The 22,749-nt window shown below is 35.7% G+C and overlaps 1 protein-coding gene across 6 annotated transcripts in view; it reads left to right on the forward strand.

Moving 5' to 3' along the window:
* Positions 1–22,749, forward strand: part of ASAP1 (ArfGAP with SH3 domain, ankyrin repeat and PH domain 1) — a 148,534-nt gene that overhangs the window by 101,062 nt on the left and 24,723 nt on the right. For all 6 annotated transcript variants that reach the window (XM_072034307.1, XM_038174126.2, XM_027452716.3 and 3 more), the window contains 9 exons: positions 5,177–5,340; positions 6,869–7,002; positions 7,438–7,529; positions 8,360–8,546; positions 9,636–9,721; positions 11,313–11,428; positions 13,613–13,680; positions 16,309–16,416; positions 17,709–17,937. In XM_072034307.1, coding sequence (XP_071890408.1) covers positions 5,177–5,340; positions 6,869–7,002; positions 7,438–7,529; positions 8,360–8,546; positions 9,636–9,721; positions 11,313–11,428; positions 13,613–13,680; positions 16,309–16,416; positions 17,709–17,937 — 1,184 coding nt within the window. The remainder of the gene's footprint in view (positions 1–5,176; positions 5,341–6,868; positions 7,003–7,437; positions 7,530–8,359; positions 8,547–9,635; positions 9,722–11,312; positions 11,429–13,612; positions 13,681–16,308; positions 16,417–17,708; positions 17,938–22,749) is intronic.

Genomic DNA, 22,749 nt, shown 5'->3' on the forward strand with positions numbered 1-22,749 from the left:
GTTGTTGAGTGTATACATGTAAACTGTTGTGTTTAGATTTACATGTATTACTACAAGGTGCTATGAAAACCTTGTAACATTAAAATAATAAACAAAAACAATCAAAAGTTTATTTGGATTGTGTACCCTTCCAGAACATTTTTTGTGTCCAATTGCTTGGCTAATACAGTAGATGACATTATTAGGGTTCAAATGAAATATTTTAAATTTTTCTTATCTTAATTGTCAACTCTGTTCTGCAGTTACGTCTTTCCTTTTTTACATCTTTTTTTACATCCTTCTGATGCTGCCTTTTTCTCTAAGTTAAAATCATTAAGTAGATAAGCAACCTCTATATAACATACAGAAATTATTTAGAAGTATGCGTCTTTTCTACAATAGGCCGAGAAATAAGTAACAAAGCATATTTCTGAGATTTTGTACTTTAGAATCCAGTAACTTCCTTCATCAATGCATGTTTCCAAACAGATTATTTCATTAAAAAAAAAAAAAAAACAAAAAAAAACAAAAACAACTTTCTTCCTGCTATGCCAGAACCCCTTTTCCTGAGAGCCATGTGCCACTTGTTTTTTTTCTTGAATATTGCTTTCACAGTCATCAAAAGGCTGTTGTGCAGAACATCACAATCCAATGCTCATCACCTGACAAACCTAGGAATAAAGTTACAGTGAATAGTGCAGCAAGCCTGAGCCTTCCAGGCTGCCTTGTTTTTCAGGATTGTTGTACTTTTGTTGCTTGTCCATCTTCTAATGGAAGACTGTTGTCTCTGTTTTAAAATTATGGAGAATGTTTGATAGATATTCAAGGTATTTGGTGATAGTGGGAGGCAACAATCTCGACAGCTCAGCTCTGGGAGGGGCAGGTGAAATGAGAAGCTTGTAGAGTTCTTCATCATGCAGCTGGTTCCTCCCAGTGTCTTCCACAGCCTTATGTTGGCAGAGTGCAGTTAGTGTGTTATGAGTTATCAGTGCAAAGCTGACTTGCTTAGTCATTCTGGAACTTAATTGTTCCAGTAAGTTTATTACTAAGCAAGAAAATATTGCTGGTCAGTAATGCTCTTTATGAGTAATATGGCAGAGATTTTTGTGTCTTGGCCATAAATTACCATGTTGGTTTAAAAGAGGAAGCTGCTTTTTTTTTTTTCTCAGCAGGGGAATACCTTACTAAAATAATTTTTATTATTGGCAGGTTGATAAACTCAATTTAGCTGGCTTGGACTCTTGAAATTCCAGGCTGGTTTTGTTTCCCATTAAAAGTATAAATCCCATCTACTTTGCACTAGAATCTAGTTTATCGTTTTAAAATAAAGAGGCTGGGAAAATGGACTTGCAACTACATTAAAATACTCCACTGCAAGTTTTAAAGGTTTCATTTAGCAAAAGAGGCATTATTTGCATCCCAGTGTTGCAACACATGCTGACAAACTGATAGAAGCTAAGGGCATTTTGCCTACACTTTGGCACTGTAGGCCACCAGCGAAAAGTTACTGTAATGCTACACAGTCAAGTGTTCCATTTCAGAAAATTACTGTAGTGCCCTAAATAATGCTATGTGATTTGAGATGCACGTGGAATCACTACTTTTTTCTGTAAGAACATTTGTACACTGGTTTTAGTTCATGAACCAGAATGGCTGCTAATGCATTGATGGAAAAAACTACAATAAAACCAAATGTTTTGTTTTCCTTGTGCAGCCACTGAGTAGGAGCTTAATAGCTTTGTTATCTAACGTGTCATGTGAACAGAACCCTTTGACTTCCAAACTTGTTGATTTAAGACTGTTCTGTATGTACTACAGGCTGCAGTTCCTTGCTAATAGTTGTCACCCTCTAGTTCCAATTTCCCCTTGATTTGTATGTGCTCTTCTCTCATCTTTCTCCTCCACTTTGTTGCATTTTTTCCACCTAATTTTAGTGCTGCCACTACTCATTTTTTCCTTGTGCATCCATTGAGAAATAAATGTAGAAATAGATTTTCAAATCACTTTCCTTCCAGCCTCACGTTTAAATGAAAAAAGCAAGATGCATTTCTTTACGTTTACATGACCTTGCATGCTTTTTCCTACTGTTCATTTTGAACTGCTTCCAAATACATCTTCACTAATAAAGAAATAAATAAAAATACGTTAATAGCAGGCAGTTTAAAAGACAAGTAATTGAAGCTCACATTCTGTTACAGCTCAGTTACTGTATTCCCTCAAATACTTCCCTGAGTTCAGTGCCTTTTTTGATTCTTATCCAGCCAGCTGTCTGCTGACCTTTAATTACTGCTTGACTGTCCTTCAGAATTCTCAGGTGGTTATTCACTTCTCCAGTAGATAAAGCACAGGGTGGGGTGCAGTGGTTGTGTGTGTGCATTTGTATGTGTAATGTAAGAAACACACACTCCGACTTTAAACAGATTTTTAAAAAGCATTTACAATAGTAGATGCTTTCTAATTTTGATAATTGTGGATAAGGCCAAATATACAGTAGGCATGACTTTTTAGTTCTTTTCTACCACCTTTTTTTTGAAGGTTAAGAGCATATCCTTTTCTGTGGGATTAACTATTCTGCTATTATGCAAACATATAACTTCAATCTAGTATCTAGCAACACTTGTTGCTAGATACTTTTCATTGAGAAGATGGAATTGGAATTGGAAAAAAAAAACAACAAAACAAAACACCACCACCAAAACTATTAACACAGTTATTCTGGATTTCTATTAGCTTAGAAATACTGAAGACATAAGAGGAATCTGAGTGAGAATCTGTTGTACCTGAGGCTAACAAATACTTCTGTTGCCTTCACTGGATTCAGAGCTCACACATGATGCCTCATTTTTGTTTAGTCTTCCAAATTTGAGAATCTGGGAGTCTCCAGCAAACTAAATGGACCAAGGAAAACTATTGTGGTCCAGAAAAAGTGCAGCAGAAGACTTGGACTACCCATTTTATTCTATTAGATACAAGGCAAAGCAATTCTTTGAGACTTGAGTAATTTTTAAATGATTTGAAAGAACTCTACACTGAAGCTACCTGAAGCTTTTTGACTGTCAGTTTTATGCTGGTAGTGTTGTGAAACCAAGCAAATATATTGAAAGAAAGAAAAGAAAAAAATGGGGAAGGAAGAAAAGAAAAATGACTAGTACAGATAAGAAAAAGAGGAAGAACAGCAGTGAGAAAATTTTTATAACTTTTGACATTGACTCGATATGGCATAGTTACTGATATGAATTGTTTTTTTTTTTCCGAACGTACAGCATGCCAGGAAGGCCTGGCCACCAACTGTGGACTTCATGTATAATTAGCATTAGTTATTAAGAATAAGTCTATTTTTGTCTTTGTGTTAAATTGGCTTGCTGACGCTGCGTTACCTCGTGCTTTGACCGTCTCGCAGATGACACCAGGGACATGGGGACGTGGACAGTGGCTTCCTCCTAGCTGAGGAAACTAAACAAAAATAATTTGTTGTCTTACAATTTAGAAGCTCTTGATATGGAAATCTGTGTCGAACTAACAGCTGGCTCAGTGAAGTCATGTTTATTTTAATTACATCTAATATTTTTAATTGTTACTGCATAATTGAGTTTTATTCAGATTCTTAATTTTTAACAAACTAATGAAATCGTAACCCTGAAAAGAACTGTCAACAAAGGTCAGGATAAATTTTGTTGCTCTAAGCTTAATGATTATTTTACTTAGTATGTTTACCACAACATTACTATATCATTAGAAGCAAGGCACTGCCTCCTCTTACATTTTAATACCACCAGATTTCATCAGAAAAATTGCAGAAGAGTGCCATCTAGCGTGGGTCCTTCTACTGTGTCATATAACTGGAGAGAGAAAGGCATGTGAAGGTTGATTTCAAGTTATAAACTACGGAGCAAAGTTATTTCCAAACATTTCCATTTCTTTTATTTTTATGATTAATTTTTCACTAGCTCCTTGAAGCATTTGCTTTAAGGTACAAGTTCCCAGATTATTCTCAGCCCACATATTTCAGAAGCACGTGTATATGAAGTATATAATATATGCTGCCCATATACCTGTTCAGGCTCTGAATCTGCATTGCAAGACTACTTACATAAATTTACCTCTGAAACCCTTTAAAATTATCTTTGCATTATTATTTCAAGGAGAGATTATAAACTTCAGCCTGAATTGTTATCAGTGTATTTGGATGATCATAGACATTCTAGCACATTTCAGAATGATAGTTGGAGCCGATTGTAATACTGTAAACAGGAAATGGAATGAGGGCACTGCTAAAATATTTCTGTGCAAAATATCTGCAGCAGAAGTAGATTTAAAACCAACTGAAATCATTATACTTCAGAGGATTTCTTAACATGCTCTTCTTGTAAATTAGGTAATGCTGCGTCTGCAATGTGCTTGTCTTTAGTGTAATCACTTTCTCCACTTTGGTTTGACCTTTAAGGCAGCAGCCAGAGGTTTGTTTTGTTTTTAATTAAAACATTATGGTGTAATCAAAAACTGGCAGAGTGAGTGCACAGGGAAATCTAATGCCTGAAATATCATTAGGGAATCTTGATTTGCTGCAGTCAGCAGGTGCTCTTAAAACTCAATGTTGGTTATCAATATCGTTACTCTCCTGTCATCTTCTCTTTTTGAACTCCTTACCCATTTGTTGCCATGGCCATTTTCATTAATGTGGGCATTATGCTTGGCTCTGGTTAGTGCACTGAGACTTGCATTTTGAAAGGCAATCAACATCTTCCAAAATGTGCTTGCTCTGTCCTCTGCAAGGAAGGATGCACATGGAAGAAAATAGTGGTTAGAATTTCTTCTACTAATGGGATAGGCTTTAGGAAAATCTACTTTTTAGGAAGACACCTACTTACGACAGCTAAATTTACAGGAGTTTATTGGCAGCCTTTCTCTTCCACAGCTTCTGCTTCTTTGAGGAAACTGAAAACTGCACTGCTTTAACCTTAAATTTGATTGCCAAAAGGGACCTTAGATTTGAGACTTGTATTCTCTCTGTCTTTCTGTTCTTACCTTTTCTCAATTCTTTTCCTTTGTGTCTCAGTTTTTCCCCTACTTGGTCCCAAAATGTGATTCTTCCTCTATATTAACACTAATATTTTGTTCCTGGAAAACTTTCTACCGTTTATAGATAAATTTGTATTTGCAAATGCAGATCTTCATTAAGGTCTTTATCTTGTGCTAGATGGATATCAGTACTGACTAACAGCAAAGAAGAAGCATTAAATATGGCATTCCGTGGAGAGCAGAGCACAGGGGAGAACAGTTTAGAGGATCTGACAAAAGCCATTATTGATGACATACAGAGATTACCCGGCAATGAAGTCTGTTGTGATTGTGGCTCACCAGGTATCTCAATTTGTTAATGTCATCAACTTCTTGTTGCTAGCAAAGTGTTTTCTTTGGAGGTGCAAACTAATTTTTAAGCAATATATTGATCGGTCTTCAACCTGCTTTTAAAAGAACAAATATTGACTTTCATACGTTAGTTCTGTTTAATTCACTAAAATATTTTTGTGTGTTGTCTGTGCTTAATTCCAGCAGTTCAAGCCCCTCTGGAGTTTGAACTGTTCTTGTTGCACTGTCTCTAGATGCTTGTTGCACTTGAATGGAAGTTGCTTGGCATCACTGATCCTGTGCATGCTACTAAGTAGAAGTGAGTAATGCTTAGAAAATGACTGTGGAAAAGTTGACCTGGCCCAGATCTTACTCTGAGGTTTTATCTTGGCATGAGACTACTGGAACTGCAGTATCAAAAAATATTTGTAGATGGAATAAGTAGTTTTATGCAAAGAAATGAGACCCAGAGTTAGAATCCTATCCAATTTTAGCCTCAGATGTACACTTACAGGCCAGTTATATGTCACTTGGAGTTTAAGAAGCAGCAGCTTGGCATAGGACTACTGAATTGGTATAGCTCTTGGTAGCTCTTACAGCTTTCAAATCTAAGGAGGTAGTTCAAGAAGATGATCTTCACTGGGAACTGAGTAGATAGAATATATCTTGGAGATGCTTACCGAGGCAGAACTGATCCACGTGTGAAATACCTAGATAGAAACACAAAGTAGAATATTGCAAATTAATTACGTCAAGTCCTAGAATAGGTTCATTCCATTACTTGGTTGTGTAAAGCTACAGAAATTTTAGATTACAGTTCTCATTCATCTTCTAATTTATAGTGGAGTTTTAAGCTTCACTCCTGCACCCCAGCTCTCTGCTTTAAAGTCTTGATTTAATGCTTTATCTGTTAATATTTCGGACAAGGAAGATTAATTTGAAGACACGTATGTATACAAAATATGTCTACAGTTACTATTTTTCCTTCAAAAGACTGATCTTGCTCCTTAAGTAACATTTGTAATCTAAGGATGGAGATCTCCACGACAGTGCACTTTTTTTTATTGGACTAACCCCTTAGTTCCTTAAATTTTCCACATCATATTACTATTCTACGTGTTGCAGAATGCTGTGGTCAATTTTTTATGAAGAAATACTATTTAAGAAGTAAAAATTAAGACTTCAGAAGTTGTCAACAGTGGAATGTAGGATGACTGTTATTTTTAGAAATGGGAAACAAAAGCTCTTTCTAGAAGAAGCAAATGTTATACGTGTTAACGTAGTCATACATTATGGATTTAGAAGTCTAAATTCAGTGCCATTGGGACTGTCACTAAATCTGAAAAACCAAATTCTGTTGGTCACAATGTATGGTTATACTTGCACTGCATTTTGGGGAAGAGTATGAGATACTCTTAGTTTATTTCCATTTGTTAAAAGGTTAAATGAGGAATTATTTTGGATTACATTTGGATTTCTTTCCGCCATAGAAAACCCTTTCTTGAACTTCCACTAAATATTTTGTTTTTTAATTCTACAGATCCAACGTGGCTATCAACCAATCTGGGCATTTTAACCTGCATAGAGTGTTCTGGAATACACAGAGAAATGGGTGTCCATATTTCTCGAATCCAGTCTTTGGAATTAGACAAATTAGGAACGTCTGAACTCTTGGTAAGTTTCTTTTTTTTCTTTTGTGAGTTCGCAAAGTTACTATTCACTTAAAGCAAATTTTGCCAAGCATAAGTTTCTGTTAAGTCTGAGCCTTTTTCCAGAACTTCCAGATTAATGTACCAGCATTGTTCCAGTGTTCATGCTGCTAGTTTTTCATTGGTTTTGTATCTGAGGCAGTTTATCCAGAAATACAAATAATTAGCTGTGGCTGAGAAGTCTGTTTTACAAAAAAATCCTGATTCACACTTGATTTTAATTGCTTTCCATTTTAAGGTAAGTACTGTGCTTTAATTTTGCAACTTTTTGTGTTCTACCTTTTGTTAATAGTGGGGAAAGTGCATATTACTAGTCCAGGTTTTAGCTTTCTGTTATTTAAAAAAAAAAAAAAAAAAAAAGACGACAAAAACCTTTTTTTTTTTTTTCTTTTTATTGCAGCTGGCCAAGAATGTAGGAAATAATAGTTTTAATGATATTATGGAAGGGAATTTACCTAGTCCTTCACCTAAACCGAGTCCATCAAGTGATATGTAAGTTTTGAATCTCTAAATTCTTCAATATTAATTTTACCATGGAATATATATGTGCTTGTAAAATGTCTTAAGCAATTAAAAGAAAAAAAAAAAGCTAGAGGCTAAAAAAAAAAAAAGCTTAAAAAAAGCTAGAAGCTAGACTACGATGGCAGAAAACTTATTTTTTAATTCCATCTGTGGCGTTTCTTAAAAGTTAGTCTTCTGCTAGCTAGTCGCATTTTAGCTACTTGAGCTTCCCTATAGAAAACTGTAAGTTTGGACTTCTATAGAGCATGCTACTGAATCTTGAATGTTTTTCAGTTTTGTAGTACAACCTCAAATGGTAATGCCCTTGGACTACGCTGACACTAGTTTCAGTACTGTCTTGAGGTTGTGACACGCTTTCTCTTCCTTTCCCTGGTGTAGGAGTTGAACAGAGAGCATAACAGATGTGGTTTTGCCAGAAGACCTTTTCATCTGTTAGGCTGTTCTGTAGCTGCTTTCGTGTTTTTTTTTTACTTTGAGTCTGTTTTTCATGCTTGTATTTTAATATGTAGGTGTGTTTCCATGAGAAATCACGTTTTAGGCTTTGTTTTTATCTTTGATATTAGTTACCAGAGTGAGAGTAACTTTCATATTTAGCAAGAATGCAGGATACAATTGAACAAATATGTTATTTCAAGGTTGTTTACAAGAAAAGCATATGTTACAGTAATAAATAAGTCTTCATCTGCTAGAAACTCTGAAGGGAGGAGGAAAACTGAGTTAGGCAAGGTGATTTAAAATTTAAATTGTTGACCCGTTTTTCTAAAAATTTCTAAACCAAGCTCTATTTTCACACCCCACAGGACTGCACGTAAAGAATTTATCACTGCTAAATATGTAGATCATAAGTTCTCTAGGAAGACTTGTGCATCTTCAGCAGCTAAACTGAGTGAATTACTTGAGGCTGTCAAATCCAGGGATTTACTTGCACTAATTCAAGTCTATGCAGAGGGGGTAGAGCTAATGGAGCCACTGTTAGAGCCTGGACAGGTAAGCTTATCAGGTAAACAAAGCTGAGTATTTTAAGTAAAGTATATCTGTAAAATGTCCGGTACTGGAGGCTGCTGCCTATTTTGCTAAGAGAAAAAATGGATGAAAATGTTTTTCTGGCTTTCCTTAATGTGATGCCCTTGGGGGGGGGGGACAATAGAAGACTGTGTGTGTTGCCAGCAGTTAGTCTGAAGGAGTGTGAGATGCAATAGTACTGTGATACACTATTGTAGGTACAGCTTTAGTATGTTGAAAAGCAGGGTTCTGCAGTATGTTCCTTTTAGGAAAAGGACCAGACAGAGAGGGTTTGGCTTACTGGCTGTATACAGGTCTCTGTGTATTCTATAGGAGGAAGCAATAAATTTGATGCCTGCACAGCTTGTAATTAAATATTTACAAAAGTATAATTCTTTCAGCCAGGAAAAGGCTTTTTTTTTTTTTTTTTTTTAATTTATTTAATATAGTTCTGAATACTTAACAGTTCCTGCTGAAGTCAGTAATGGTTTCTCTGAAAATCAGTCCCGTTTCACTTCAAGTATCCATGTAGAAATGTTACTCTAGAGCAGCATAACTTGATTTTATAGAGGTTGTAGAGGTTATATAGGATGCTGTGCAACCACTTGATCAGCCAATTTTTTTCCCATTACTTTTAAACTCAATACAGAGAGATCTCAGAACATTCTCAGCAAGTTCTGTGAAAGCAGCTAACTTGGCAAAGGTCAGAGCACCTGCTGGTATTGAGAGTTTAAGTTCAGTATAGCCCCAGCACTGGAGATACCACAGGATGCTTGTTATGGAAACACTTTCGGATGCTTTTAGTTACTAGCAAGTTAAATAGTTAAAGGCTTTTGGGGATTTTTTTATCCATCATTATCCACCCAAAGGGAGGACTGGTTACAACCAAGCTATGATCTCAGAAAAAGTGATGCCATTTCCTTTGAAGCATGCAGTGTCTGTTTTTGAGATATTTCTGGATATTTTTCTGTAGAATGACTTACTGTAAAAAAGTGACATATATTTCAGGTCTGATATAAGTTTTGCAGGGAAAAAAAAAATGCAAAAATCTAACTTTTATTTGCATGTGTTTAGGAGCCAGGTGAAACAGCACTTCATTTAGCAGTCCGGACTGCTGACCAAACCTCTCTCCATCTGGTTGACTTCCTTGTACAAAACTGGTATGGATTGCACATTTTTTGATTAAATTATGAAAAATGTAGGCGTTCAAAGCCATCCTTGCAATGCTTTGGATGGTGTTTATCACTTAAAATTATTATCCTTTGATATCTTTCAAAAAAGCTTAATTTAATACCTTTGAGCTGACTTTTGTGTTCCTAGTCAGTAGAGGGGGAGGAAAGAAGAGTAGAATAAAAACAGAAGGAAGTTTCTGTTTTAATCTTAATTTCATTTACGTAGAGCAAAAAGAGAATTGATTTAGAACATATGAAAATGAATAGTTCAGATAAAGTATGGATGACAAGTTTCTAAATACAGGACAAACACAAGGAAACAGTGGAAAACACGGATCTTTATCAGAAAATGATGAATAGAAGTTAGAACACCTCTTTCAAAGTAAATCTAGTAGTTCATCAACTGTGTTAAGTTAAAGGAGTTGGTAATTGCTTGCTGTGTCAGATAGTGGCTCTTGCAGAAAGGTGAGAGATAGGACAGTCAGGGAAAACCTAAAAGATTCATCACAGCATGCTTGAGCTAGGGGCTGGGTGTTTGATTTCAGGAATGATTTATTTCCCCTTGAGCACAGGAAATCATACCTGCTATTTGAAATGCAGTGAGTGAATATTTTTTCCTTCCCTTCTATAGTTCATGGACCACTGCATTTAGGCAGCGTTAGGGAGGAAGTTTGGTCCTCCAGTAACAGCAGACTCAGAGTCCTTGTTCCTGGCATCATCTCTGGCACTGTGCGGATTAGCTCTGTAACCTTCAAGTCACTTGAACTTTATTCTACCACTACTTGTTTAAGTTAAATGGAATATTGACTATTATAAAAGTGTTATTTAAACAAATAAAAAACTAAGCAACTGATATTCGCTAGCCATTTGGGTCCATAATTTAATAGTTGTATTAGAAGCCAAGTTATGATTTTGAGTATTATTGAAGAATTTATTTTGGATTATTTTTAAAATTTTTTATAATTTGAATGTTATTTGTGTAACTTTATAGTTTCTTTGGGTAACTATCATTTCATATGTGCTTCTGTCAGCATTCTATATTTTTGTCTGAATCTCAAATGTAAGAGGACTTTTACACCATGTGGCCTCAGCATTTTGCCTGCTCTTCCTGTTCAATATGGGTAATACTGAGTGGGGGAATAGTTGTCATCTCCCGAGCTTTTCATTTTTATAAATGTGTATTATATTGATCCAAATATATGTTAATAAGTTTTTTGGATAACCTTTGTTTTAGAAGTTGAAAACTGAAGGAAGAACACTATTAAAAAACCCTGTGAAGGCCTTTGCACAGCTTGTCTTTCCCTAACTGTGTACCCTTATGAACATCTGTAGATTCTCAGTCATTTTCAACTGCAGCTCAGGAATTTCCAGCAATATGCTTTGAGCCATAATTCTTAATAGTCTTGGAGTAATATTTAATTGAAAAATATTCATTTCTCCTTTACTTCTAATTCATATTCACCCAATAAAGTATTTAAGTGAAATCATAACTATTTTATTATTTATAGAGATGCTAGATCTGAAATGAATTGCATGTACTGTACTTTTTCTTATTATTTTTTTTTTCATTTGTTATTAGTGGAAACCTGGATAAGCAAACAGCATTGGGTAATACGGTTCTACACTACTGCAGTATATATAACAAGCCTGAGTGTTTGAAATTGCTTTTGAGGGGGAAACCAACTATTGATGTAGGTAAGTGCATTATTTAATACTAGAAAACAGTGATTTCCTAAAAATTCCTTTAAATTTTCAACCACTTTTATTTATGTCCCACTGTATTTTGAGCTTTTTTTATTAAAACAAACAAACAAAAAAACCTCCTCTGTTTTAAAGATGAAGATTTTCCCACCAACAAGCCTAAAGAAATCATTCAGTTAAGAAATTGAACTTAGTCTTCAAAGATTAGCAACAAGAAATTTCTAATATGAGATACTAATTGATAATCCCTAGTTTTTCTTTGTTATTCTGACACATTGTGAATACTCTGGATTCTAGGTTTGTTGTTTGTATCATAAAAATCATCTAGTACTTGTATGTTAAGGAGCTTCAAATGGCTGTTCACGTTAATTCCACTCCAGATGCACATGGGCTTTGTGTACATAACAGTTAATTCTGTTTTTAATGTTAATATCACTTGGCACTGTGGCTTCACCCAGCATTCCCAAGCCACTACAGCAGCTGATCAGAAAAGGGATTAGGTCTCTCAGCTGCCTTTCTTCTTCGTCTATTTGCTGTCTTTGTGTGCAAGATACAACACTTTCTGTACCTGTATCAGTCCATTTTTCATCATGTCTTAGCAGAAGCTTTCACAAGAAATGGAATCTCTGTAAACTTTTGCTCACTCTTAATATAATCAATTTGCTACATGCTCCCCATCCCTGCTGTAGCTGGAGGGTAGGAATGTATTTTGAATCTAGCTTGTTAGGTTCAGGAGCCGTGTCATCATCTCTCTATAAAACTTGTGTGTTGTGTCAGTTCTTGCTGTAGGAAGGAAGCTTTCTAAAGAGTTAGCACAAGATGAAGAGCATGAACTTCTATTTTTCCCTTTTTCATCTTTGATATCATTTTCCTCCACTGGCCAGTCTACAAACTGTTTTAAAGTTAAGTTCATAGCTCTATGGCAGAAATCTTTGCTTTTTAGTACACCCTTAAAATACGATATGATTCTAAAACTGTGTCAAAGAACTTGATATGACCTTTTTTAGCATGTATGTCCCTAATTAATAAAATGGGGAAACTAACTGAACAAGCTTAAGTGTGTATATTGGTCATTCTGGTCACTCTCTCCTAAGCAGAAATCAGAAGTGTCCTTACCTTTCTGGGGTCCCCAATCCTTGAACAATCAAGTAGGAACACCACATTTTCTTATATCTTGAAGCACAGGTTTATTCTTAATGTCTGAAAGTTTAGAATTTATGTAGTCTCTTAACCTATATGTGTTAAGAAATACTGTGTTTTCATACTTAGGTATGCTAAACCTCTTGATCCATCTCAGATCGTTCAGTAAGGAACCCTCTCTTCCTCCAGGGATCTTAATTCTTTATTATATATTATATTATATATAATTATTTATTTTATATATATGTGTGTGTATATATATATATATACACATATATATATTATATTATAATTTTTATATTTTATATATATTTTAAAATTTTTATAAAACCTCCTCGAATGCATAGTTATTGAATGTGGCCTTTCGAGCTGACTGCTTTTCATTTTCTAGAATTAATGATTGGCATTCTATGTATAACATAACACATATAGATGTATTTACCTACGAGGCCTCAGTTTGATTGTTTCCAGTGCTCAGTCACCAAAATCACCTTTCTGCCAGGAGTTATTCTAAAATGTAAAAGATTTTACAGTCTTCATAAATATAAAATAGCTAGAAAGTTTGTGAATATCAACTTAGAATAAAACTTCTGTCTGCAAATTCAGGCTTCATACCGCTTTGTGTTAATCACTTTGAGTAAAATGTGCTTGGATCAACATAGGCATTTTTATTTTTATTTTAGAAGTTCTCTCTTTTGAGCTATCTTACTCTGTCTGCTTGCTTTTCCTACTTAGTCATTTCAAGCTCCACTCAACTCCCTTGCCAGTAAAACTCACTTGAATAAATTTCTGTATATTCTCTGTTAAGATGGTTAGGAGGGATTTGGGAACTGTCCCAGCAGATGCTGCTGTTCAGAAAGAACCTGATGATACATGAAATGCATGAACAATTAAAGTGGAGTCTTAGAGCTGCAGCTGCTGCAGTAAATAGATGCTCTGAAAACTTTTAGAAGTTACTCTGCTAAGAATAGCGAAACTTGATGAATCGATTCTTTAGACTTCTCAAATAATTGCTCTTTCTTATTGTTGATTTTGCAGTAAACCAAGCTGGAGAGACAGCTCTAGATACGGCAAAAAGACTGAAAGCTGTCCAATGTGAGGAACTGGTAAGAATGGGGTGGGTGGGGGTAAAGTTCACTTTTTTTAAGGATGTGATCTGCTTCAGATATACCTTTCACTGTATTTCAAACTTCTTTCCCAGCTGGCTATGCTGTGATCTGAAGGCCCTACCACAGAATATTTTTTTTTTATTTTTTTTTAACTTTGCAATGTAACAATCATTTTCTTTTTAACAGTTTTGGTAAAAACTTACTTCTACTGGAAATACTTAATTATTTGAGGAAGTAAGTGTTAGATTTAAAAGATGTTTCCCAGGTGTTCTTCTGAAGCAGTTAGCCAGGAATAAGGTTTCTAGATCAGAGCAACAAGCTTGTTTGTTCTTAGCCTTCTAATATGCTCCAGACTAGCATGCATTTAGCAGGCAAGTGAATTTAAGTATTATTAAGGGATTTAAAAGCTTAAGTACTGTGGAAATGTCACATACAAGACAAAGCCAGAAGAATTTGCAAAATGGTAGGCTGCTTACTAGTATTTTTCAGCCCTTTTCTGCCTCATTTTGACAATCCAGAGAGGATATTTATTTGTTCTCTGCAGCTAGTGAACTTAATACCTCTCATTTGACAATGAAAGGCTCTTGTCATGTATTAGTTGTTACACAATCAAGAGAGCTTGTCCTTCACAATTCACAATCTTTTCTTTTTTTAATATACGCAAGTCCACATTTTCCTGTGGTTTATCAGGTGGTACTCTTGCTGACATCTCAAGTACTCCCATGTCTGCTGTAAGCAGTTTCCAGTGTTTTGAGTGTTCCAGCAGCTGAAAAACAGGTCTGCTCTACAACATCCAGTTGGAATGGATTTTTTTTCTTTGCAATGTATACTTAAGAAAGTAATATCTGCCATTAAAGTGAAGTAGCTGATTGTATTAAAGAAGAAACACAAAAAAATGGATTTTATTAGTGAATTTACCTAGCAAATAATTGCATTGATTATTGTAATTGAAATTCTGCAAATACCTCAGTCTATTATAGTTAGTGTAAATGCTCTGCTTCTTTTAATTATTTCCATATCTTCCATTCTTGAAGAGCAAAATTATCAGCATTTTTCTCAGAAATAACAATGAGATGAGGGTAGGAGTGAAGCAGAAATGAGTGAGCATCTTGTTTGCCACGGGCAAAAACAAAAGATGAAATATGAAATATCTAAATGCTTGCAAAATAATAGATCTACTGAGCTAATTTCTGTTGCTTGGAGTCTTAACTGTGTAATTACATTAAATTTCAACTAAATTAGTTACTTACTGATAATTACTAATACTTGCATAAGAGATTGTAAATACGTTCTCTTGCAAATTTTGTTTGGCTACGGCCTCTCCTGAATCAGTTAGTACCAAGCACTGCAAGCTGTATGTTTGCGGCCCAGAAGGCCAATCTGTGTCGTGGGCTGCATCACCAGAGGGGTGGCCAGCAGGGTTGAGGGAGGGGATTGTCCCCCTCCGCTCTGCTCTTGTGAGGCCCAACTTGGAGCCCTGCACCTAGGTTTGGGACCTCCACCCCAAGAAGGATGCGGGGCTGTTAGAGCGGGTTCAGAGGAGGGCCACGAAGATGATCAGGCACTGGAGCACCTCTCCTATGGAGACAGGCTTAAAGAACCGGGGCTGTTCAGCCTGGAGAAGAGAAGGTTCTGGGAGGACCTCATTGCAGCTTTTCAGTACTTAAAGGGGGCTCATAAAAAAGATGGAGAGCAACTTTTTGCTCAGCCAGATAATGAGGAATGGTTTTAAACTAGAAGAGGGGAAATTTAGATTGAAGATTAGGAGGAAATTCTTTACTCAGAGGGCAATGAGGCACTGGCACAGGCTGCCCAGAGAAGCTGTGGATGCCCCATCCCCTGGAAGTGTTCAAGGCCAAGCTGGATGGGGCTTTGGGCAACCTGATCTAGTGGGTGGCATCCCTGCCTATGGCAGGGGTTTGGAACTAGATGGTCTTTAAGGTCCCTTCCAACGCAAGCTCTTCAGTGATTCTAAGTAGCCTATGTTTCAAAGCATGTGAAGGAATAAATAATGACGGGAAATCAATGAATTTACTTCAGAAGATTTATATCCTCAGAATAACCATGAACTGCATTTTTTTTTTCCTGATCACTGAAGTAGTAGTAGATTTTTAAAGAATGTGAATACATTGTTTGGACTGGCAAAGTAGAGGAATTGGCCTGATCCCAGTGAGGAGAAGGTAAAGAACATCTGAATACTTAAATGAGGATAGGTACCTTCGCTGTGATTCCAACACAAGGACTGAGTTTGGAGGGTAGTAGTTTTAGGTACAAGACTTCATAAACAGTTTTTGCCCTTCTGTTTTGGAAAGGAAGTCTCCAGATGCATACTGCTTTTATGCATGTATGTTTTCTCCATACCATCTTTTCAAATGCTGGTCAAACATTACATCTTCTACACATATTTATAAAATCCTCCTTTTTTTTTTTTTTTTTGGATTTTAGCAGTTCTTCAGTACCTCAAATAAATGGAGGAGGTTTGTATGATTGCCTTGATTGAAATTTTCTTTGTAGTGTCTCTGAAATGTTAAAACTAAATATTTCCATTAATTGCTTGCTATTACAAAGCTAACTTCATTGACACTGAAGGAAGAGCAAGTATTCTAATATGAATTACTTTTTCAGCTTTCTCAAGCCAAGGCAGGAAAGCTAAACCCACATGTCCACGTAGAGTATGAATGGAATCTTCGGCAGGAAGAAATTGATGAAAGTGACGATGACTTAGATGATAAGGTAAACATGAGTTACTGATATGGCTTTGCAAAAAGCTGATAGTGTTTCCATTCGGTGGAAATGAGTGAAAACTTGATACCCGTTTTAACTTTTTTTTTTCCTTACAGATACTGTGGGGGCTGTGGAGAGAAGTTAGTTTTAAGGTCTGCTTAAAGACTGCCAGAGTGCTTTTTAAATGCACTTTGTCAACCTAATTACTTTAGGCTTGAGGTTCAGAAGTTTTGCTTTGACAAGACATACAAGAGAATACAAATCAATAAACGTAGATTACTTTGTGGTCACTATTCCCTTCAGAATTCTGGGTTTTACATTTTTAGCTGAAGGAAATCCACATCTTGCATACTTACTTCTTCCATAAGTTAACAAAAAAGCCCTAATTGTTGAATCAGTAACTTCATGTGTTTTTTCAAAAACTGTGCTGTGCATTTTATTCCTGATTTAAAAAGAAGTAATGAAAAGACAGAACTTGAGGGCATAGGATAATTGCCATCTGAGAAGATGTCAAAACTTAGCTTCATTGTCCTACTTTAGCAAGTGAGTTAATTACTCTGTGCTCTGTTTCTGTAGTAAATGGGAATACACCTCTCATATTTTACATGGGTGCTGTAGAAAGAAATTTCACAGATAATAAAGTTAAACGCATTTGGGACTGAAAAATTCAGAAACCCAAATAATTTACATATCCTCAAGGACAGTAGAGAACAAAATGATCATCTGTGCAAGGATCCTCAGGAGGATGACTAATGCTATACTGGAGGTAATAAACCTGCCTGAACCAGAGCTAGAATGAGGCAGATTGTGTAGCTCTGTTTGCAGCTGTTAAGAATGGTTATATACACTTAAAAGATGAGCCGTACCACTGAATATATTGCTGGTTCAGTAAACAAATCTCATGTGTCAGGAATGGTTATTTAATTTTAAATATGTATTAACGGGTGTTGTTGATCTTTGTGGTTAAGTGTCTGGTCTGAGTAAGGTGCTATTTGAACTAACAATTACTCTTACAATCTGAAAACTATTAGGTTTTTATTAGTGTATTACTTAGTACATTATATATTTACTGCTTTAATAATAAATCTGTGTATAGATTTGTTGATTCTACAATCTTTATCAGTTACAGAGGAAAGGATCTTCTAGGTTTGATCCTGAGAAAGAAAGGAACATGAGGTTATTTGTACAATAAAGTTATGCTCATGTCCGCTAGAATATGTTCTGTTTTATTCTTTCCTGAACATATGAACTATATCTAGTATTTAGACACCTGTATAATATATTTGTCTTTCTATTTGCAGCCTAGTCCTATAAAAAAAGAAAGATCTCCAAGACCCCAAAGTTTTTGTCACTCTTCAAGTATTTCCCCCCAAGACAAAATGACTCTTCCTGGATTTAGCACTCCTAGAGACAAACAGAGACTCTCCTATGGAGCTTTTACCAATCAGATTTTTGCTTCTACAAGCACAGATTCACCCACTTCTCCAACTGCAGATGCTCCTCCTCTTCCTCCCAGAAATGCTGGCAAAGGTAAGTCTGTCCTGAAACTGTTTGCAAGCAGTAATTTTTCCACAGCTGTCCTTCCTTTAATCAAATGCATTACAATTTTTAAAGATGTAGCATAGTTCTCTTATTATGTTGATGTTTTAATATGATTCAATGCATGTTCTCAAAATCAAAGGGGCACTTTGTGATGGATGGACTCATTCATCTTTCATTCATTCATGTATGTTGTAATAATAAAATAATAATTTGCTAAATAGAAGTTGATTCATTTTATGTAGAAATTATTCTTATTTTTTGAAGAAACGCTTTAAACCAGTTTTATTCACAAGAATATGGGTCTCTTAGAAAAAGGTTGCTGTTTTGTAGTGCTATAGGATGATGCCTCTGGCAGAGGCTACAGGATATAGCCTCTGGCAGAGGGCAAGGTGGTTTTGTAGAATTACCCATAAGGAGTATTTGTGCTACAGGTTGTTTTTGCAATCTTCATTCAGTCAAAATGAGTGAGTTACTTTTTGTCCTGTGATTAATAATAGTGACATTTTTGGTAGTGCTTAAAAGGAAAGAGAACTTACTTTCACATGAGACTTAGTCTTGCAGTTGTGGTTCTGTAGTGTAGATAGTGGTTCTGTAACATACCTATTTTTCTAAGGAAGGAATTCTTCACTTAGAGGGCGGTGAGGTACTGGCACAGGCTGCCCAGAGAAGCTGTGGGTGCCCCATCCCTGGAGGTGTTCAAGGCCAGGGAGGATGGGGCTTTGGGCAACCTGGTCTGCTGGGAGGTGTCCCTGCCCACGGAAAAGGGGGATTAGTACTGGGTGATCTTTACGGTCCTTTCCAACCCAAATCATTCTATGATTCTACCTGTAAATAAGTATTAATTTTGAAGTTAGAAGAAATATAACAGGTGTTGTTCCATAATTTATGCAAATCTAGCTTTAGAGAAAAAAATCATCTTTTTATTTTTCTAGTTTAGAAATAACTGAATTGTGCTTCTGTAGTAGACTTGTTAAAGAGAAGTGATTGTTATGAAGGCTTCAACATAGTTTAAGGCTTGAGTGGTAGTGCCTCTTTTGTTAGCACTGCTGTAAATTCATATTCCTTTTCTTACCTTGTAGTCAACTTTGTTCTCAGAAATAATGGTGAAAAGCTCTCAGAAAAGTGAAGGAGTAAAATGGACAGAACAGAGTTGTTTGACATCAAATGTCAGTTTTTATACAATTCAGATGCTGGACTTTAGAACTACTGTTCCACCATCCGTCTTTGTCATGTACTGGCAACTTCAGAATCCCTTGGCTCTGCTTTTTATACAGGCTTGTTTTCCATTAAAAGGCAAAGCAATTTTGCCAGGGCATACATACTTTTTTCACATCAGATTTCAAAATCTGAACTTCTTTGTATCAGTTTCATTTGGGGACTCATTTGTACTGCTTGTGACTTCACTGTGTTGAGCTTCCTGTGGGCATTACAAGTTTATAACCTTTCCCCTCCCTCCCACCCCACTTATTTATTTTTTTTTATATTCTCTGTCTAATGACTGCTACTGAGTGTCCATTGCCAGACACAGGATATTGGCATAGCTGTTCCTTCAGTCTGACCCAGAATAACTTCTTTGTGTGTGTGTGTGTGTGTCATTATAAAAGTTACAAGAGTTGGAATCCTGACTAATTGTCAATCCCGTTTCCTTCAGAAGGTTAAGGAGCTCATTTTGCATCTGTCTGTACTTAGTATATGTATTTAGCATGTTGTCAGCTTCAAGGGATTATAAAGAACATAATTTCTTTAGCATTATAGCTCTAAAATGGATGTATTCAGAAAATTGTCTTTTTTCCAGGAAGGTGAATATTTGCCTGCATATTTCATTCCAAGTATATAATCAAGTTTCAGAAATAAGTATTTTCCTAGGTGTTTCTGCAAACTGTTTGCCAGATGAGTTTATCAACACAACCGTGAAACTAAAAATAAAATCAAATGAAAAAATTACAATTTGAATTCTTTTGTGTTTTCATGTCTTGGAATATACACAAGAAATCCTTATTCATGTTGCAGCAATATAATATGATATTATCACAAAGTAGAGACCCATTGCCTTCTAATGATAATAGTGATGTTAAATACTACATCCAAGTGGAAAGTGCCAGATTCACTTTCTGAGGGATGGATTAGATGGAACTATTGTTAAGTTAAAGTCACTGGACTTCTCTGCTTCAGATACGTCAGAATTTCAGGCTGTGAGTAATGTTTTTTGGGGGTTGGTTTCCATTGAATAACATCATAAAGTATCTAATCATTGTTTAGAAATATTCATTATATACCTAAATCTGCACTGTCTGTGTAGGAATAATTTAATTACAGGAATAACTTAAAGACTCAAAAGGACAGGGGAACGAAATGGTAAATACAAAGAACATTCATCTGTGTGGAAGAGTTATTCTAGTGGTATCGTTGCACCTTATCTACCCCCACCACCAAAAACACACACTTCCCCGAACACATCACTTACAAGAGAAAAAAATCAGAGTATCTGCTTCATAAGACACTGACACATCTTAATTGTGTCAGACTGTTTCAAAATTTTGTTTCTATAGGGAAAAAATAGTCCTTCAAAATTTAATCTGATGGGTTTTTGATGTAGTAACAGTGTATCCCTTACATCAAAGTTAAGTATACAAGTTTGATTATCAAATCTGGTTTTGTTAGGTAGGTGAAATAAATCTTTTCTTATTTGATTAAGAAAACCTTATTGTATTTTACCATATAGAATATAAATTTAAACTTACCTTCTGTCCCCACATGTAAACTGATCTTGTTCCTGTTCTGCTGCAAGGCCCCAACAGATACCATGGGACACTGCTAGGGCATGGAGACAGTCTGTAGGGGGTGGTTAATAGCTGGAGAGATCCCTGTTTTAGAAGGAGACATTTTGAAAGTTTTATAATGTCTTATATCCTTTGGGATATACAGATGATAAATCTGTCCAGAACTTGTTTTGTATTTAAACAAAACCACCTCCCTTTAGCCCTCTGTAAGCTGGCTTCATTTGCCAGTGAAGTTCATTGGTAGGAAGGTTCCATGGTGTTTGATGAGATATCACAGCAGAGTGGAAGCCATCGAGTCTGAACTCTGTGTTGGGGAAAGAAGGTGAGTTTAAAGCAATTTATGTAATGCACACCACTCTTACCCATGTTTTTTAGTGGATGTGATGTCTAAAAAATAGCTTGATTCATCACTAAAACAGTATGGATGGAAGTAAACTTGTTGGAGTATGTGTATACTTTTTTAAAAGTTTATCCACACATCATTGTAATGTAAGTCCAGATTTTCTAGTTTGATAACTCTTAAAAAAACAAACAAACAAAAAAAAAACAACTGCTGGAGCCAAGATTATTTGTCTTCAGGTTTATTTACATTCACAAAGCAGCGAGACAGAATGATTGTTTTCACTGCTCCTTAGGCATTTGCTGTCAGTGTTGAAGTGAAGGCTCCTGCAGCACAACAGATGTGCCTGCCTCTCAGCTGTACCTGTGCGAAGGAGGATGAGTGAGCCTTAACTGATAACGAATATTGGCTAAGCCAGTGTATTCTACACTAAAGCAGCTTGTTTATGGATATATCTTACTTTTCACGTTTTCTGCTATGGATTTAATTAATCTTAAGAAAATAAAGAATGCAGAATGAGTACGGTAGCTGCATAAACCACCATGGTTATGCCTTTTCCAGTAGTCGGTTTAACCTTATTCAGTTTCAACTTAGTTGTCTTGACAGTCGTCTGTGATCAGTAACTGTTTGAAAATCATATTTTTCATTAAACTTTCCAGCTTATGTCTGCATTATGTCTTTAAGTAGGTGCATGAATCAGCACAATAGCTAAATAAACACTTGCAGAAGCTTAATTGAAAATCCAAAGCGAGGGCAACAATGCTGGTTTTGTAGAAAGGTTAGAAAACCTAAGCCAGGTTTCCTTAATTTTAAATGAAAGTTAATTGGTCTTCAGTGGTCCTCCCTGTTTCTCTCGTGTGCATTGAATATGGAGGTCAGGGATCAATTTAACGTCAGGAAATTTGGATCTTAAAATTTGCAGGCTTTGAAGCATTTACACTCTCTTGCAGGTCTAATAGTAGGTACATGAAACCAGAGGACACCTCTGTGGTTCCAGATACCATGTCAGATAATCTGCTGCTTTTCTTGATCAGACTCCATTTCTAAACAAATTAACTCAGTAGTGACTTCTACAAGTTGCCTGACTGCATTGCTCGTAAGATTAGAAGTCTCCTGAAGCCCAGTAGATTACTTCATGTATCAACATTATTGTTTACCTTCAGTGATTTTTCTTTCGTTGTCTGTATCGAGGTGCTGCTGCCTGGAGAGACATTATACAAGTCTCTGTTTTTGTTTTGTTAGACTAAGCAAATCTAACAGCTCTTTTGTTTTCTAATAGAGTATTTTTATTTTGCTATGATTCAAGTTGTTTGTTCATCATACTAGCCCTTCTCTATACCTTTTAGTTTCAATAAACCTTCTGGATTACAAGGGACTGGGAAGTGTAATGACAGTGTTTTTTTTTCCAGAATTTTAACATTGTCCATTACATTGTTATATTTAATATTTCTTAAATAATCTTACTTCAGCCTTTGAGGTCATTCAGTTTCGTCTGTTTCTTTTGAATGCTGTCAAGATTCTACAGTTCTCTTGCATATAAAGACTTAACCAAAAGTTACTACAACACATTTACAAAATATATATATATATATATATATATATATATATATATATATAAAAGTCAAATAATAGTTATCCCAGTCTAATTTTGCATTTTTTAGTACCATAATAAAAAGGGTT

Source organism: Anas platyrhynchos, chromosome 2 (assembly GCF_047663525.1).
Source record: "Anas platyrhynchos isolate ZD024472 breed Pekin duck chromosome 2, IASCAAS_PekinDuck_T2T, whole genome shotgun sequence".
Classification (NCBI taxonomy): domain Eukaryota; kingdom Metazoa; phylum Chordata; class Aves; order Anseriformes; family Anatidae; genus Anas; species Anas platyrhynchos.